Here is a 14973-nt window from a genome sequence, read left to right on the forward strand (position 1 = left end):
TAAGTTATATGCATGCAATAACGAAAGTCTCTCCGGGGTACGGACTACGCGGTAGTTTTGTCTCCTCTACGCCAGTCGAAGTAGCTTCTGATACTTAGACGGCTGTTGGTGATGACGAGGACTCGATGCCGTGTAAACTACCAGACCATTATGAGTTCATGACTGAGACGATGAGTTGCGATGCGGAGAACCCGGCCAGGGTAGTGGCAGTGGCATAGTCGGCGCAGTGCACGGACAGTCAGCCCTGGCTCTGGCTTGGGCTTGGGGCGCGGATCTTCAGCTTGCACAGCCTTGAGCTAGGAGCTAAGTAACCAGTTAGATTATTTGGGCTCGCTTTGTATCTCTTCAGTGGTTGACTAAAGTAGTTGGTGGAGCATTGCTGAGTTATCGTAGAGCCTGGCCAGAGCAGAGTCTCAGTGACGACTGACAAGGCCTTTCGGTATCCGGTGACCCTTTTGAAAGTCGTACCTTTATTTATGAACTTGTGAGGGTTGAAAAGAACATGATGCTTGTTCCATGAGCTCGGTTCAGGTACCAGTACTGACAACGGTAAGCAGTGACAAGCTGGTGGGTAGGCGAAAAAGCAATACCGCACTAGATACTTACAGTAGTCCTGCCTAGCAGATCAGCTCATTTTAGAGTTCCAAGGAGAATCGAGTCTCCTCGGAGCTACTGTAGTTACTAGCTCGGTAGCCTACAGTAGTCAAGCCTCTGGCCGGGAGGAACAAAAGTCTGTTACCGTTGGCAGTTGGCACTGTGCAGTATTGTGTAATGAGTACCTCTATGAGGCAACAGAAAAAGCAATTGTAGATGGAAACTAGGAGGAAAAAGAAAACACACAAAAAACTGTTGATCCTGAATAAAATGAAACTTGGTGATTCTCAAAAGTCGACCCTCGACACTCCTTGACATGGACCTCGACCAGCTAGGTAGGTACTACTGAGCAGCTCCACACGACCCAAACAATAATAATGTCGTGCGAGGATAGCGGCAAGCGCGCTTTGCGCGAGATTGGCACTGGCGGTTGCAGCGCAAACCCCCAGATTTATTAGAGTGGACCTGGTAGGCAGTAATATAAGTATCCTGGCAAATTATTTATTGATGACAGATGGCTTCAACTCAATAACACTGGATGGGTCCATAACCATGAGACATAAAATGAAAATCATAGATCTGGACTCCTCGCTAAGTGGATCGCTACCAGGTAGTCTGCGTGATCATTATCCTTACCTTTTATCAACTGATGGATGTAAATTGTAAGTGGCTAGCACCGCGGGGGTCGCCAACGATCGTCTCTGAAACCCATCCCATATACGTCAGACTCTGTACACGGTATATTCTCCAACAGATTTCTCAGCGCTCAGGGGAAATCATGCCAAATCACAGCCACCTGAAAAGTGTACATAGGTAATGTTGAAGCTGTGTGACCACCGACTTCCGAATCGGGACTGGGTCCACGCTGCATCCCACGCTGTTCATTTGTTCTATCTATCGATGTAGTACTATTTTCTAGTAGTGCTAGTGCTAGGTCCTAGTAGGATAATGACGATGAAGAGTGATGGCCAACATTCCTGCCAAGCGCTATAGCCAGATTCCTCTTCGGCCTCGACCTTCGGTGGTGATTTTCAGTCGGGACAGAGACGGGATACCGCTGGAATGGAGCCGCAGAACCTGACCTCGATAGGCAGGGGGATCCTCATCATGATGTTCCCATTTCAGCTCACGGGGTCTGGGATCTGGCGCACGGACTGTATCCGCGTGAGCTGCACCTGACTCTACCTACCAATGTGTAATTCTGATTATTTCCAGGATGAGATGAATGAGGATACGGCAGAGTACACGGTGGACGTCAGATTGATTGAATCTCCTCACGATGGGCCTGGTCTCAGTAACAGCTTCGATAACATGTATACCTCGATACCGATGTAGTAACGGAAATACATGGTTGCAGGCTTGCAGCTGTACCTTATGAGGATGGCGGGGGACTAAGGTAAATCTCCACATGATTTTTCGTCTGGCGCGCTCCAATCATTTCTCTCTATCCATTGTCCATGGTGTAGGTACCCACTCATTAGCTTACTTCCTACCTTACTAAGGATTCCCTGTGGAGCTTGCTTTTGGTCATTGCATCGCAACGCAACACAGCGTGAGCTGAGTAGGTAGCAACGGTACCTTACGCTATATTCTCMTTACTACCTCCTAAGACATCGGCTGATCATGTGGATGCTGTCAGGTTCTATTTTGCTCTACAAAGGCGGCGAATTGCGGCTTTTGCGGGGAAAGACTTGAACGTATCACCATCCAGTCCAGTCTTGCACAGCTACCTGAATCCGGAATGCTGGACCCTCTCAAGACGCTGGAAGTTAATCGTCTGACCAAGATGATCTTCTTCGGCTCCATGGGTCCAGGCAACTATAATTGAGGCCATTGCCCTCCATTGAGAGTGGAGGTCGCCCGATGTCTAGTTGCCCGTGTTGCCCTGTCGAGTCCGTCCTGGATGTGTAGATTAAACTAAAAGTCTCTTTAGAGTGTGCCCCTTCTTCCTGTTCTCTTTTTCTTTGCTTTTCTTCCATTCTTCCATTGCTGTCTTATACAATTTGTTTCGCTATCGTGCTTGAACCTGCATTGTTGTACCATTGTCAAAGGCGATGAATAGCTTGTCATGGGTTGTCCTCATCGTCCTCCTCATACCCCTTCTCGTCATCAAACTACGAAAAGGGCCGCTGGCAGCATACTTTCAGAAATCTGCCCAGCATGGAGGCTGCACTGATGTCAAGCGCATGGCGCCATACCCGGCCCAACCCATCAGAGGCAGGGAGCGATACCGGGTCATGATGGATATCCGGAAGCTGGACGTGGAAAACTGGCTCACCGTCGACAAGAACTACATGGACGAGCATCATGTGCGGAGTCGACTGCTGCGAGAGGAAAGGGAAAAGGTTCTCCAATGCCTGCCAGAGTCGTACGATGCGTGTCTCGAGGCGCTGGAGGAAGTGGTTGAATTTCTCTGCCAGCGATTCCCGCACGTGTTTGAGCGGAAGAAGTCCGGGAACGAGTCAACCATCCACAATCGAATGACGGGGGAAACTTTCGTCTTCGGAGGGGAGAACAAGGAGGTGGATCCTTTGGAAATCGCCGTGCGGCTCACCATGGAGGACTTGAGCATTCTGATGCAGAACGCTGACGGCGAATATTACCTGTAAGTCGAAGTGTAGCGCTGACAATTTGCCCCGACTGACCACCGCGAATAGAGCCGCCAGTGCCAGTCTCTTCCCCGTTGGCTGGACAGTCAAGGAACGGATCGGTTGGACAATATCCCAGCTTCACAATCCTGTGCCTCTATGGCATCAGCAGGTTGCCAATTCTGTGAGCAAGTGTGTAGCTCCGAATGTCTTTCCAAGAAAAGAGCGTACGCTGACTCCGACAGATTCCTCGCTCGTCTCACGCCCACTTCCCCGATGGAGCGATCCAACTACTTCGTCGAGGTCAAACGTCCCGACGAGACCCTCTTCGAGATTCTCTATCGCCCAACAACCCTCTCGGAAGACAACCCCGACCCGGCACCAGAAGACATCGTCATCCGCCGCGAGCGCCAGACTTTCCGCCGCCTACCGAAAACAGGCACCATCGTCTTCGGCGTTAAAACCTTCCTAACGACGCTGGACGAACTGCCCATGCAGGAACTCCAGAATCTCGCCAAGGAGACCAAGAGCTGGCCCGACTACGTGGGCGAGTACAAGGGCCGCGAGATCTGGGGACCCAAGGTCCTCGAATTCTGCGAGAAGCGCACGCAGTCACTTCCGCCGCAGCTCGAGTCGGAGAAATTGGACGTATGATTCTTCGTTTTGTAGTATTAGCGCATTTTCTTGTCTTTTCTTCGTTTTTGCAAATCGAACGGGTGGGCGGCTCTCTGATTTCAAAAAGTCCTTAGCGTCATCGTCATCATTTGTCTTTCGTTCTGGGTCGGCTTTCTGCTCTATTTTGCGTTTTTTCTTACTTTTCGATCTTGCTACATCATGGGCGATTTCCCTTGATTCAACAGGCAAGCGTTCAACACTTTGAGGGAGACTTTACTCTTGTCTCCTTGGTTTTCGTTCGTGGGTTCTGTCAGCAAACGCTGCTCAAGCAACGTGCTCTGAACATTGAACTCGAATACAAAGCATTCATTCATCCAGGCATTGACAATCTATTGAAACTGTTGAAATAGTTTCATTGTATACGCTCGAAACCGATACTACTGTTCCTAGCGCTAAACCCGGTAAATGAAATAAATACAGCAACGGTAGTATGTATGAAGCAGAAGCAAAAGGGGCCAGATGTGTTATGTCCGTCGAGTCTATCAGAGTATAGTGAATAATGAAAAGGAAAGGAAAAAATGAAAGGCAGGTCTAGTCCGATTACCGCTAAATCTTCGACCGAGGAGGCTCATCCTGCTTTAATCGCACCACTCCCTAGAAAGACAAGACAAGCATTAGCGGCCGTTTTCTTGCAGGCAGTAGCCTAAACCGAATGTTAGCAAGTGCAACGTACCTCCTGTGTGCAAGTGGCAATCAGCGTCCCATCCCGCGACCAGATCTTCTGGATCGCCAGGCCCCGGCCCTCGCCCGCCCACGGACTCTCCATCTCCATGAGCATCCACTCGTCCGCCCGGAACGCCCACGGATTGTGGAAGTAGATCGAATGGTCCAGACTAACCATCATCCCGACCTCCTTCCGGTTTTCGTCCGTCTTGCTCGTCGCCGCGCTTAGCGCGCCCTCCAGCCGCCGCCGCAGATCGGCCGCCTCCTCCTCCTTCAGCTCCTTGATCGCGCGTGATATGTCCTCGTCGTCCAGGTCGGACGGGTTCTTGAGCGCCTGCAGCGCCCGCCGCAGCTCCGCCGGCGACGAGAACCGCGGGATGTTCTGCACCCGCGCCACCGTCCCGATGAAGTAGCTGTCGGTGATGTATGCCAGCGCCGAGAGGTGCGCTTGGTGCCCGCCCGCCTCGGAGATGCGGCCGCGGGCCCGCGCGAACCGTCGCACGCGCTTGTCCTCGGGGTTGGGCGAGTCACCTGTCCATCAGCGTTAGCGTCAGTTCCAGCACCTCATATCGTCCCTAGTCTAGTTTTTCATGTGCAGTGGAGACAGTTGCTTACGGTTGACGGTCCCCGCCTTGTGTGTCTCGAACGGCCCCCGGCTATCCTCCAGCGAGCTTCGGGTTCCTTCGGCCGGGTCGGCGAGGCTCGGTTTGGGCGTGGCGTGCTCGAGGCGCTTCTTGCCGCCGCTGTTGGCCCGGCTGAAGCTCAGGGTTGTTGTGAAGATGGGTCGGCCGCGCTGCCGGGCTTGCACGGTGCGTGTGATGAAGCTGCGGCCGTCGCGGACTCGTTCGACGTGGTATAGAATGGGGATCTCGGAGTCGCCGGCTAGGACGAAGTAGCAGTGCATGCTGTGGACGGCGAAATCGGTCGGTACCGTTCGCATTGCGGCCGAGAGGGACTGGGCGATGGCGGCTCCGCCGAAGATGCCGCGGGCGCCGGGGGGATGCCAGAGTGGGCGGGTGTTGGTGAAGACATCCTAGATTCGTGTCAGTATAGGAAGAAAAGTAGAAAATAATTTCTGTGGACAAGTCTAATGGCAGCGAGGAAGAAAGGAAGACGTACGGGGCCGATGTCAACAACTGGGGTCAACTCCAAAACGTTTTCGATCGGCGCCTTGGATTCATCCAGTGCTGGCGGTTCAAACAATGTCACTCGTTTCGCCATGTTGATTTTTCAGGTATCAATGTATGCTGCAATCTGACGATAAACGATAAGGACTTAGAAAAGGAGAAGAGCGATCATTTGAAGCGGATGATGACGGCGTCCTCGGTCCTTCACGCGGTGCACGGGTCTCCCGATTCGGCAATTGCCGAGGCATCTCCACTGTCTGGATGTGCCGACTTCAGATGATGATAGGCATCACTAATCAATCCGTTGACGGGAATAGGCTCGGCTGTATGGAGTGGTCATCATCGCAAGGGTGCCATTGATAACGGCCTAGAAACAACTCATCGTATTTATCGTCTATCCACCAGTTCAGGTGCAGACCTGGATACTGGGGAAGGGCAACAACCATGTCACGATCTTCATTAACAGGGCCCCTTTCTTTCCTCCTGAGTTTGAACTCCGACTACAAGAATATTCCTACTATTTGGAGGATTCTCAGTACGGTTGATATGGCAGCAGTGAGGTTTAACCGGGATCTCCTCAATACATGTGCTCATCGTAGCAGTAGAGCGCATGCGGTCCAGTCCCGGTGAGATTTACACAAACAGCAAGCAGCCAGGGCATGATTTATCCAAGCATCAAGCAGACACGCCTAGCTCACATATATCTAGCAAAAATAGCATCGAGCAGGATTGCGATCTATTTTGAAGCAGGTTCTATTAACAGGTTGCATGTCGACTAGCCGCGGACTTGGGACTTGCGCTTCAATTCAACTCTGTGCTAGGCAGCCAGGAGCCAGAAGGCTTGCTGTATCTTCGAGGTCAACTCTGTCGCTGTCTGATCAACGATCATCAGCCGTGCCTGCAGTATCATCTTCACATAATGCATTCGTCCACATGAACTCATGACATGTATCGTCCTGCGCCATCAAATAAAATACTCCTCCCTCCGCGCCATATACCGATCCCACCCTCTCCCCGGACTCACGACCTCCGGCACATCAACCTTGAACGTCTTCTGTACCGCCTTCGCACTAGACCTCTTCTTCTTTCCATTCTGCTCCAGTAATCGGAGCAGCTGCTGGCGCTGCATCTCCTCCTCGGTGAGTAGAATCGGGCTCCCAGAGCCGTACTGGAAACGTGTGTCGTCCGCGACGGTCCGTCCGTAGATCCACAGTGCGCCTAGCGCGTAGAGAAACACAAAGGCGCAGCAAAGGCTGACCACAATGGTTGCCAGACTGTTCATGGGGAGGATGTTGCGGCAGAGGATGTTGAAGACAAGGTTGAAGAGGCCGAAGAGGCTCGATGAGAGGCAGGGGCTGGGAGTCAGGTTAGTCTGTAGTCTGGTTCGTTGTTACACCTCTTAAGAGCGAGCATACAGAAAGACAGAGTAGAGGAGATAGGCTCGTTGGTCGATTTGAGCGCAAACGATCACAAAGGACAGCGCGTAAGCGACGCCGATCAAGACCATCGCGGCGATGGTCAGGATCGTCTTGTTGATCTGCGGGTTGTCTTCGGGCTTTTCAAGTGCGAGTGGAATCATCAAGTACCTGGATACCATCAGACCCTACATACATTTGGCATTACTTCTTTCGTACATACCCAACAAGCGACAGCGTCGAAGCCATAGCCGCCGGGAATCGCCATACCGATCGCACAGTGTCGGTCTCTCGAGTCGCGGGTTGTACGGGTTCCTGCGACACCCAGAGCTCTTGATACTGCGAAGACGACATTTTATCGGCGAGACATTAATAGCAAATTTTCTTATATCTGACAGTTCAAACTCAGAATCAACAGTAGCAGAAGCGAAATAGCGAGCGACAACAAGCGAGCGTGGGTATATTATCGAATCATTATGATTATACGGAGTATTTGTTGGCTGAGATTGAGCACGAAAGAAAGAGAGGAGAGAGAGAAAGAAGACTGAAACAGGTCTGATATGGGGGGTCGTCAATATTAATATGGCTTAATATCTCTTGATCCCAGTGATCTCTACTCTGTAGACAGACTGAGGAACCAGCCACTCGACACTAAACCGGCGAGATGAGCCTATCCATGCAGCTAAAAGCGTGTCACAAAGGAACAGACCACTAGGCGCACAGGACTATATTTAGTGACTCCATGCATGATGCTACCTGACTTGGTCTATCGTTATTTAATTATGCCGATCCTTGAGATCTTCCCCCTGTAAGCTGACTGGACATGGAGTGGAGTGTTTAGGCTAGACACTGAATGCTAAATACCTTGAGCCCTCAGCCACGTTTCATAGCCATGCGGACGACGATGATGTCAAATGCAATGATTCTACTGAAACTGAGGATCGATTGGTCCAACAAATTATAGCGCTATTCAGTCTTATCTATCGTAATCACCAAGCTCTGTATCCACTTTAACCCCGAATAGAGTCACGGATGATCCGACAACGTCTCCACATCCAGATGCTTGGTTATCAAATGCAGGTCAAACTGATCAGGAACCTCAAAACTATCTCGGAATCACTCTGTTAGTAAGTCCCTCTAGATATTCGTGACGAAACGATATGTAGCTCTCACCTAATGCGATTGTCGGCTTGTTTTGTGATTTTACCCCCAGCGGATTCGATAAGCGATTTCATCCTGCAGAAGTAGATATCAGTGAGGAGGGATACTGATAAATATTCACAGCGAGAACAAGGAAGAGCTCACCGATCGATATCCGACTCACTCGTGTGGTCTTGTAGAACGAGCTGGGTACGTCAGTGCTCATGGTCCGACTCTGCACTCGACCAACGTGGACAGCTCACTGTATGTAGAGGCATTCTGCAGTGATCGGCTCGGAAAATGTGCGCTAAAGTCATCTTCTTCCCAGGATATACGTGCAGAGGCAAGTACCACTACGTCTTATATAAAACTCCACGTATCGAGACTAGAAAGTCATCATGATATCATGTTGACTATATCGACCATTCTATTCCGACGAGAGTATCTATCAAGGTCCCTCCGTCTAATCCTTTCTCTCCAAAGAGAACATGTAATTCCTCGTCCGGAACTTATTTAAATCCAGATCCTCTTCTGGGATATCGTATCTGCCAGAATAGCCCTGTAAGTTTGCACGTAGAGTACAGAGTACCTAGATTCGGTATCTTACACATATGCCTTGAGGAACCGCTCCTCTCTCACAAAAGAGCCACCGTGAGATTCAATCTCGTTTAGAACTCTGCGTAGAGCCAGTCAATATCAAGACTTTCATGTAGATTCCAGAACGTACTCCTTTTTATTTCCTACCGTCACCTGCGGCGGGAACTTGACCTGTTTTTTTCAAAGGATCAGCGTCGTTGTACAGGCTTCGTTGTCGGGCTCGAGGGTACGAACCAGATAATGAGGCATGGTGAGCCGATAGGACTTGTATGTATTGTTGACTCTCTTTCGTCTGCGTATAGACGCAGTCACAGAAAGACTGATGAATATAAGAGCACTGCTCTCGCAACGATGTCATCATGGTATCATCTGCCCGTGGCTAGGCTCATGGCAACGAGAGTTGCATCATGGTGGAAGCATTTTCCATGGAATATTATTGAGGGCCGCAAAGGCGGTAGATGTATCAGAGAATGAGAAGAGAGCATTCTATTCAAGGGCGAGAACTTTGTCTTTGCTAACTTGTGCTATTCATGACCTCGCTGGCGCCTGTTAAAGGGCGAATACCTCCAATACCTATGTCAGATACAGGCTAGTGGGCCTCTTATATACAGTCAATATTCCCTCACCATCAGGGAGTGAAAGACGCCCAGTTTTAATTTGCATGGAGACCAGGCTCGTACATGCGCGAGATATTATTGTATGGTACACATCCTGGCTATTCGAATATTATACAATACTAGCACAGTTCTGGGAGCATACTTGGCGCTTCACCAATGCTGGATGACAATATATCCTTTTCCGTTTTCGCATTCAGATCGACGCTCGACAGGAAACACAGTGGTCTGCCAAAATCGCCGTGAAGACCGAAGCTGAGGAAGCTATCATCTTCGAGAACGTCCATATTTGTACACATCCGTATCACTGTAAGCCAGATCGTGAGTAAATCTCCAAGAAAATCGACTGATGCAAAGGAGACACGTACAAGTGACTATTGAGGCTCTCCCTTCCTTCTGCCCTGGCATTCACCCACACACTGACGCTCATCTTCGATACGGGAAATACGCCGTATCCTCGACTGTCAATGGTGACGGTTCCGGAATGCCACCCGAGTATATCCGTCCATTGCTCTCCGGCATGCTGCTGACCAACGAACATGCGCTTCTGTGACGGGCCGGCGTTGCTCATGATACAAGCTAGACCTGAGGGATGCCGCCGGTTGCCATAACGAATAAATCCTATTTGTCTCGTCAGTACGGCGAAAATGAGGGCCAGAAGTGAGGCAGTGCGCACCGATGCAGTTCCGCTCGTCGAAATAATCCCGCTGTTCTCCGTACGCGTAGAGCTTACGGGCTTTTGTGAGAATCGGAAGCTTGCCTCCACACGAACGCTTCGTTGGATGTTTGCCTCCTCTGATCCCGTAGAGATCACCCCAGAAGACACAGGGTTGTCCTCTATTTTGTAGTAGGATCAGAGCATATGCTAACGGCTTGAAGAAAGATGCGACTGGCACCTATTTACGATTCGTCAGGATGGAATAGTCAACGTACACCATGACAATGAAAACGTACCTCTAACATTTGGCCTGGTTGCTTTACTATAGTCAATAGATGTTAAGACGCTGAGAATGGAAGTTGATTTCTTACTGTATCGTGAGTCGTGACAAATGTCTAGAGGGTTAGTATGGACAGCAGTCAGAACACATCTAGGAGAACTTACAATGGCATGTTGAGGTTTGCTCTGGACCAATGTCCCATCGAGGATTCCCCGCAGGTCCGCTTCGCTGGTCAGGGAGATTTTTGAGAATCGGTCAACCAATACGGCATCATAGAGATGAACTCGGTGTTCCATCGTCTCCAGGAAATCAAGGAGAACTTTGAGATCACAGCGCCAGTATTCCGAGATTACGAAGAAATCAGGTCCTAGAGTCTTCCGAACATGGTCGACAAAGTCCCTCTGGAAAGCAGCCGACATGTGTTTCGCAGCGTCTAGCCTCATACCACTGAGAGGCAGTTGAGTGCCGATCCATTCGCCCCAGCTGAGAAGATCTCTTCTGACTTCATCATTAGAGTAATCGAGATTTGCGAACATCAGGTAATCATAGTTGCGGAACTCGTGGCTGACATCGTTAGCCCAACCCTTGTTCGGCCCTGCAACCTTATAGATAGCGTTCTTCTTTTGCGATTCGTCCCAGTCAACGCCATTGAAATGGTACCACCGATATTTCATCGAGCTATAGAGGTCGCCGCGACCTGTGAAATCGAACCCCACCCACCCCTCGATCTCCTTTGGGCGTGAGATCTCAATATCTCGTCCTAACGGGGTGTATCAGATATCTGGTTAACCAACCTCTCCACTGAAGGGAAACATACTTTCCGAGTCTACTTGGACGGCCAGGAATCGTTCTGTGAAATCTGCGCCTGCTTTATGATTGAGAACAGCATCCCAATGAACACCAACACCGAGATCCCGAGCGGCTGCGGTGAGCTCCAGGAGCTCCTCCTTGGTTCCCCATTTGGTGGCTCGTGATCCTTTCTGGTCGAATTCACCCAAGTCATATAGATCATATACGTCGTAGCCATTTCCAGAAGGATCCATTCCCTTGCACCCTGGAGGTAGCCATATGTTGTCGACACCGATCTCCTTGAGACTCGGTAAAATATGTCGTAGACGGCGCCAGTGAGCTTGATCAGCTGGCATATGCCATTCAAAAGTCTGCATCAGAAGCAGATTGTCTGGTGCATCCCAGGACGGGAGCTGATCCAGGCGATTCGCTTCTTCTAATACAGCGTCAGATCAGATCGCAAAAGAAGAAAAAGGAACGCAGACCTTCGATTTCATGCCACCTCTGCGTCTCCCTCCTTTTGCTCGGGAAGCAGCTAGAAAGAAAAGAAAACATTGACTGGTCTGGAGAGATTGAAAAGCAAATCTTTAGAAGCGAAGCCGAGTTGATAGCCGCGATAATAATGCTTTTATATCTGGATGCGGATGAGGAAATAGAGTGACTATATGAAGGTATTATGCGGCCCAGTTTCTTTTTTAAAAACACAGCATTGACATCAATAATGAGGTGGAAATATTAGGGTAATTATATATAGGTCATGACAATGATTCAGATTTGTCAATGCCGCTAAGTTCAAGACATCATCAGTCAAATAGTCTTAGCGCAACGATAAAGAACAAACAGAACCCGGTATATTTGTGCAAGTGGACTTGTGACAAGTGGAAGGCTATGCGTTGTGGCAGCGCCCTGATACCTTTTTCTGTGCTCTTCGAGCTATGAATTAGTACTTGTTTCGAAGAGGAATAAGGTCATCAGGATTTTGATTATAGGAGCTAGATACAGTGTCAATTTTTAGATGTGGTAAGTTTGATACCTGAGGCATCCACATTCTAATTAAAGCCTTTTCTTCCTGGACCGCGACCTGGTGCCTGATCCGCTTTGAGTCTGAGGGTGGCTAGACGGCATTTATCCGAGTGAAATCAAGCCAATAGGAGACAAGGGCATCACGAATTCACTCCTGGCCGCCCTGACTTAGAATCCGTGCATATCATTCGTGGAATCCAGGCGGTGAAGAATTTTAGGAGAATCCATGCCTCAGGCTCACAAAGAACTTCCAGTCTTGACAGATATCCACTTTGAGCGCCGTCATGAGCATATATTATTGAGACGAGTGACGACATCGCTATTTAAATTTTGAAGAAATGAGTGCTTGGGAGGTCACACTTCGTTGTAATGGTTGGAATTCCGCCAAACTGAGCGTCTTTCTTCCTTGATCTACTGTTTACTTTGTGAAGGCGACCAATATGGTCTGTAGAATTGAGTAATCTCGAACAGAGCTCATATCTCGAAGTGTCAAATCTTCTGTCTGACTGAAAAGCTCCCATATGTCTGTTGATTATGCCTTTGGGATTCCTGATACTTAAAAAGTTCTTGTATGTTGGCCGGGCGATCGGAGTTAACGGTGGCAAGTCACAGTGTTCGTGCTGCCGAGCGAAGCCCGCATTGGCCCGCGAAAAGTTTTCGGGATCGGTGCCGCTAGTGCCCAGTCTGTGCTCCCCAGTCTCCCCGATGTGAAATCCTTTTCCCTTCAGTTTCATATCCTTCCTCCTCTCTTCCCTTTTCCCTTTCCAAACTCTGCAAAGCTTCAATTGCTTTCGTTTATACCCCATCCCCACTCTCCATCATCTCTTATCTGTATTCCTCTTCCTCCATCCTTCTCTTGACCTTGTTTAGATTTTAGACCTGCATAGATACAACACATAATTCACAATGTCCGCCGCTGCTCCCACTACCGGTTCTCCCAAGATCGACGCTGTCGTCGAGAAGGTGGCTCCTGCTGCCCCTCAGATGAGCGGCTTGCAGCTCTACTCCAGATTCGCCTTCGCTGGTGCTGTCTGCTGCTCCGTCACTCACGGAGCCCTCACCCCTGTCGATGTGTAGGTCCTACTGTTCAGCCTCACTGCCCCCAAATCGCATCGATTGCGCCTAGTTCCGAAACCCCCGGCGCGCTTTGCGGTCTACATCAACTGAGTACTGATGTATCTCTCTTCTCAATGCAGCGTCAAGACCAGAATCCAGCTTGACCCTGTCACCTACAACCGTGGTATGATTGGTGGCTTCAGACAGGTCATTGCCAACGAGGGTGCTGGCGCTCTCCTCACTGGTTTCGGTCCTACTGCCGCCGGTTACTTCCTTCAGGGTGCTTTCAAGTTCGGTGGTTATGAGTTCTTCAAGCAGCAATGCATCAACCAGCTCGGCTACGAGGCTGCTTCCAACAACAGAACCGCGGTCTACCTCGCTTCCTCCGCTGCCGCCGAATTCTTCGCTGATATCGCCCTTTGCCCTCTTGAGGCCACTCGTATTCGTCTCGTTTCTCAGCCTACCTTCGCTAGCGGTCTCATGAGCGGCTTCGGCAAGATCCTCAAGAACGAGGGTATCGGTGCTTTCTACTCTGGCTTCGGTCCTATCCTCTTCAAGCAGTAAGTCAATAACTTCTCGACCAATGGAGGATGATTTCTAATTGGTAAACTTCAGGATCCCCTACACCATGGCCAAGTTCGTCGTCTACGAGAAGGTTGCTGAGGCTGTTTACCGCAAGGTCGACAAGAACACCGTCTCCGATGGTGCTAAGACTGGTATCAACCTTGGCTCTGGTCTCATTGCTGGTTTCGCTGCCGCCCTTGTTTCTCAGCCCGCCGACACCATGCTCAGTGTGATCAACAAGACCCAGGGCGCTCCTGGTGAGAGCACTGTCTCCCGTCTCATCAAGATCGCCAAGGACCTTGGTATCCGTGGCAGTTACGCTGGTATTGGTACTCGGTAAGTCTAGCCTTTTTCTATTTGCTTGCGATTCAGGATACAGTAGCTGATGTACCCACTCTCTAGTCTTTTCATGGTTGGTTCCATCACTGCCGGTCAGTTCGCCATCTATGGTGACATCAAGCGTGTACTCGGTGCCACCGGTGGTGTCGAGATTGGCAAATAAATTAACGACGTGACGCCTAACTGCGAAACCAAAAATGTCTGAATTCGGTCAATTCCAAGTCTTCCATACGGAGCGTGGTAGATTTGATGATTTACCGTTAGAAAACAAGCTGCAGCCCACTTGAGACTCGCCAAACTCGGCAGATGACACTTACTTTCCTGTCTCTGGTCCAGTGTCTTCACAGCATAATTGTATTTCACATTGTCTGAAATGTAGTATAGATTTGAATAGACGCTTTTCCTTTTGTTCTATCTTCGGAGATTCGGGCGGCATTGACTTTTGATTACTCCCTCATTGGCACTTGTTGATTTCCATTATTTCTCGAATACAGAAAACATTCTTTTCTCGAGCCAATTCAAATAGAGTCAGGGCGAAGCAAAGAATGAATCGAATTATCCTTTCTGAGGGCTTATCAAGGCATCCTGAAGTTTTAGACCATGTTATAGGACTCTACGAAACCACACAATCTGTATGGTAATTAACCATTCCAGAGGTGAATGACAATATCCGGAAGGAGAACAGCAGATTGCATTCTTATTCGATCCTTGGGCGAGTGGCATTATACTTCAAACTAAAAGGTTCTCCGTACACAGCTTTCAGATACGTTGATGCCAAGCCAGGGGATCTTCAGGCACTCCGTCTTCAACGCCTCCCCGCTAAATCACCATCTTCGTTCATTATTAATCCC

General features: G+C 49.6%; 5 protein-coding genes across 5 annotated transcripts; 2 read left to right on the plus strand and 3 right to left on the minus strand.

Moving 5' to 3' along the window:
• Positions 1-2648: 2648 nt before the first annotated feature.
• Positions 2649-3836, plus strand: Asppvi_002336 (heme-dependent oxidative N-demethylase family protein; the record flags this gene model as incomplete). The annotated part of the gene is made up of 3 exons (XM_043298325.1): positions 2649-3199; positions 3252-3374; positions 3428-3836. 3 exons carry the CDS (start codon positions 2649-2651, stop codon positions 3834-3836), a joined length of 1083 nt encoding a protein of 360 aa, XP_043154260.1.
• A 567-nt stretch (positions 3837-4403) lies between these two features.
• On the minus strand, positions 4404-5741 carry Asppvi_002337 (uncharacterized protein; the record flags this gene model as incomplete). The annotated part of the gene is made up of 4 exons (XM_043298326.1): positions 4404-4451; positions 4531-5051; positions 5136-5553; positions 5640-5741. 4 exons carry the CDS (start codon positions 5739-5741, stop codon positions 4404-4406), a joined length of 1089 nt encoding a protein of 362 aa, XP_043154261.1.
• An 870-nt stretch (positions 5742-6611) lies between these two features.
• Positions 6612-7416, minus strand: Asppvi_002338 (uncharacterized protein; the record flags this gene model as incomplete). Its single annotated transcript, XM_043298327.1, has 3 exons — positions 6612-7002; positions 7063-7233; positions 7286-7416. The coding sequence occupies 3 exons, from the start codon at positions 7414-7416 to the stop codon at positions 6612-6614; spliced, it is 693 nt and encodes a 230-aa protein (XP_043154262.1).
• A 2264-nt stretch (positions 7417-9680) lies between these two features.
• Positions 9681-11695, minus strand: Asppvi_002339 (uncharacterized protein; the record flags this gene model as incomplete). The annotated part of the gene is made up of 8 exons (XM_043298328.1): positions 9681-9720; positions 9782-10034; positions 10090-10309; positions 10368-10388; positions 10443-10466; positions 10516-11111; positions 11169-11576; positions 11626-11695. The coding sequence occupies 8 exons, from the start codon at positions 11693-11695 to the stop codon at positions 9681-9683; spliced, it is 1632 nt and encodes a 543-aa protein (XP_043154263.1).
• A 1374-nt stretch (positions 11696-13069) lies between these two features.
• Asppvi_002340 (putative mitochondrial phosphate carrier protein (Mir1)) lies at positions 13070-14285 on the plus strand (the record flags this gene model as incomplete). Its single annotated transcript, XM_043298329.1, has 4 exons — positions 13070-13236; positions 13360-13779; positions 13835-14119; positions 14186-14285. 4 exons carry the CDS (start codon positions 13070-13072, stop codon positions 14283-14285), a joined length of 972 nt encoding a protein of 323 aa, XP_043154264.1.
• Between the last annotated feature and the right edge of the window lie 688 nt (positions 14286-14973).

This window comes from Aspergillus pseudoviridinutans, assembly GCF_018340605.1.
Source record: "Aspergillus pseudoviridinutans IFM 55266 DNA, scaffold_2, whole genome shotgun sequence".
Lineage (NCBI taxonomy): Eukaryota > Fungi > Ascomycota > Eurotiomycetes > Eurotiales > Aspergillaceae > Aspergillus > Aspergillus pseudoviridinutans.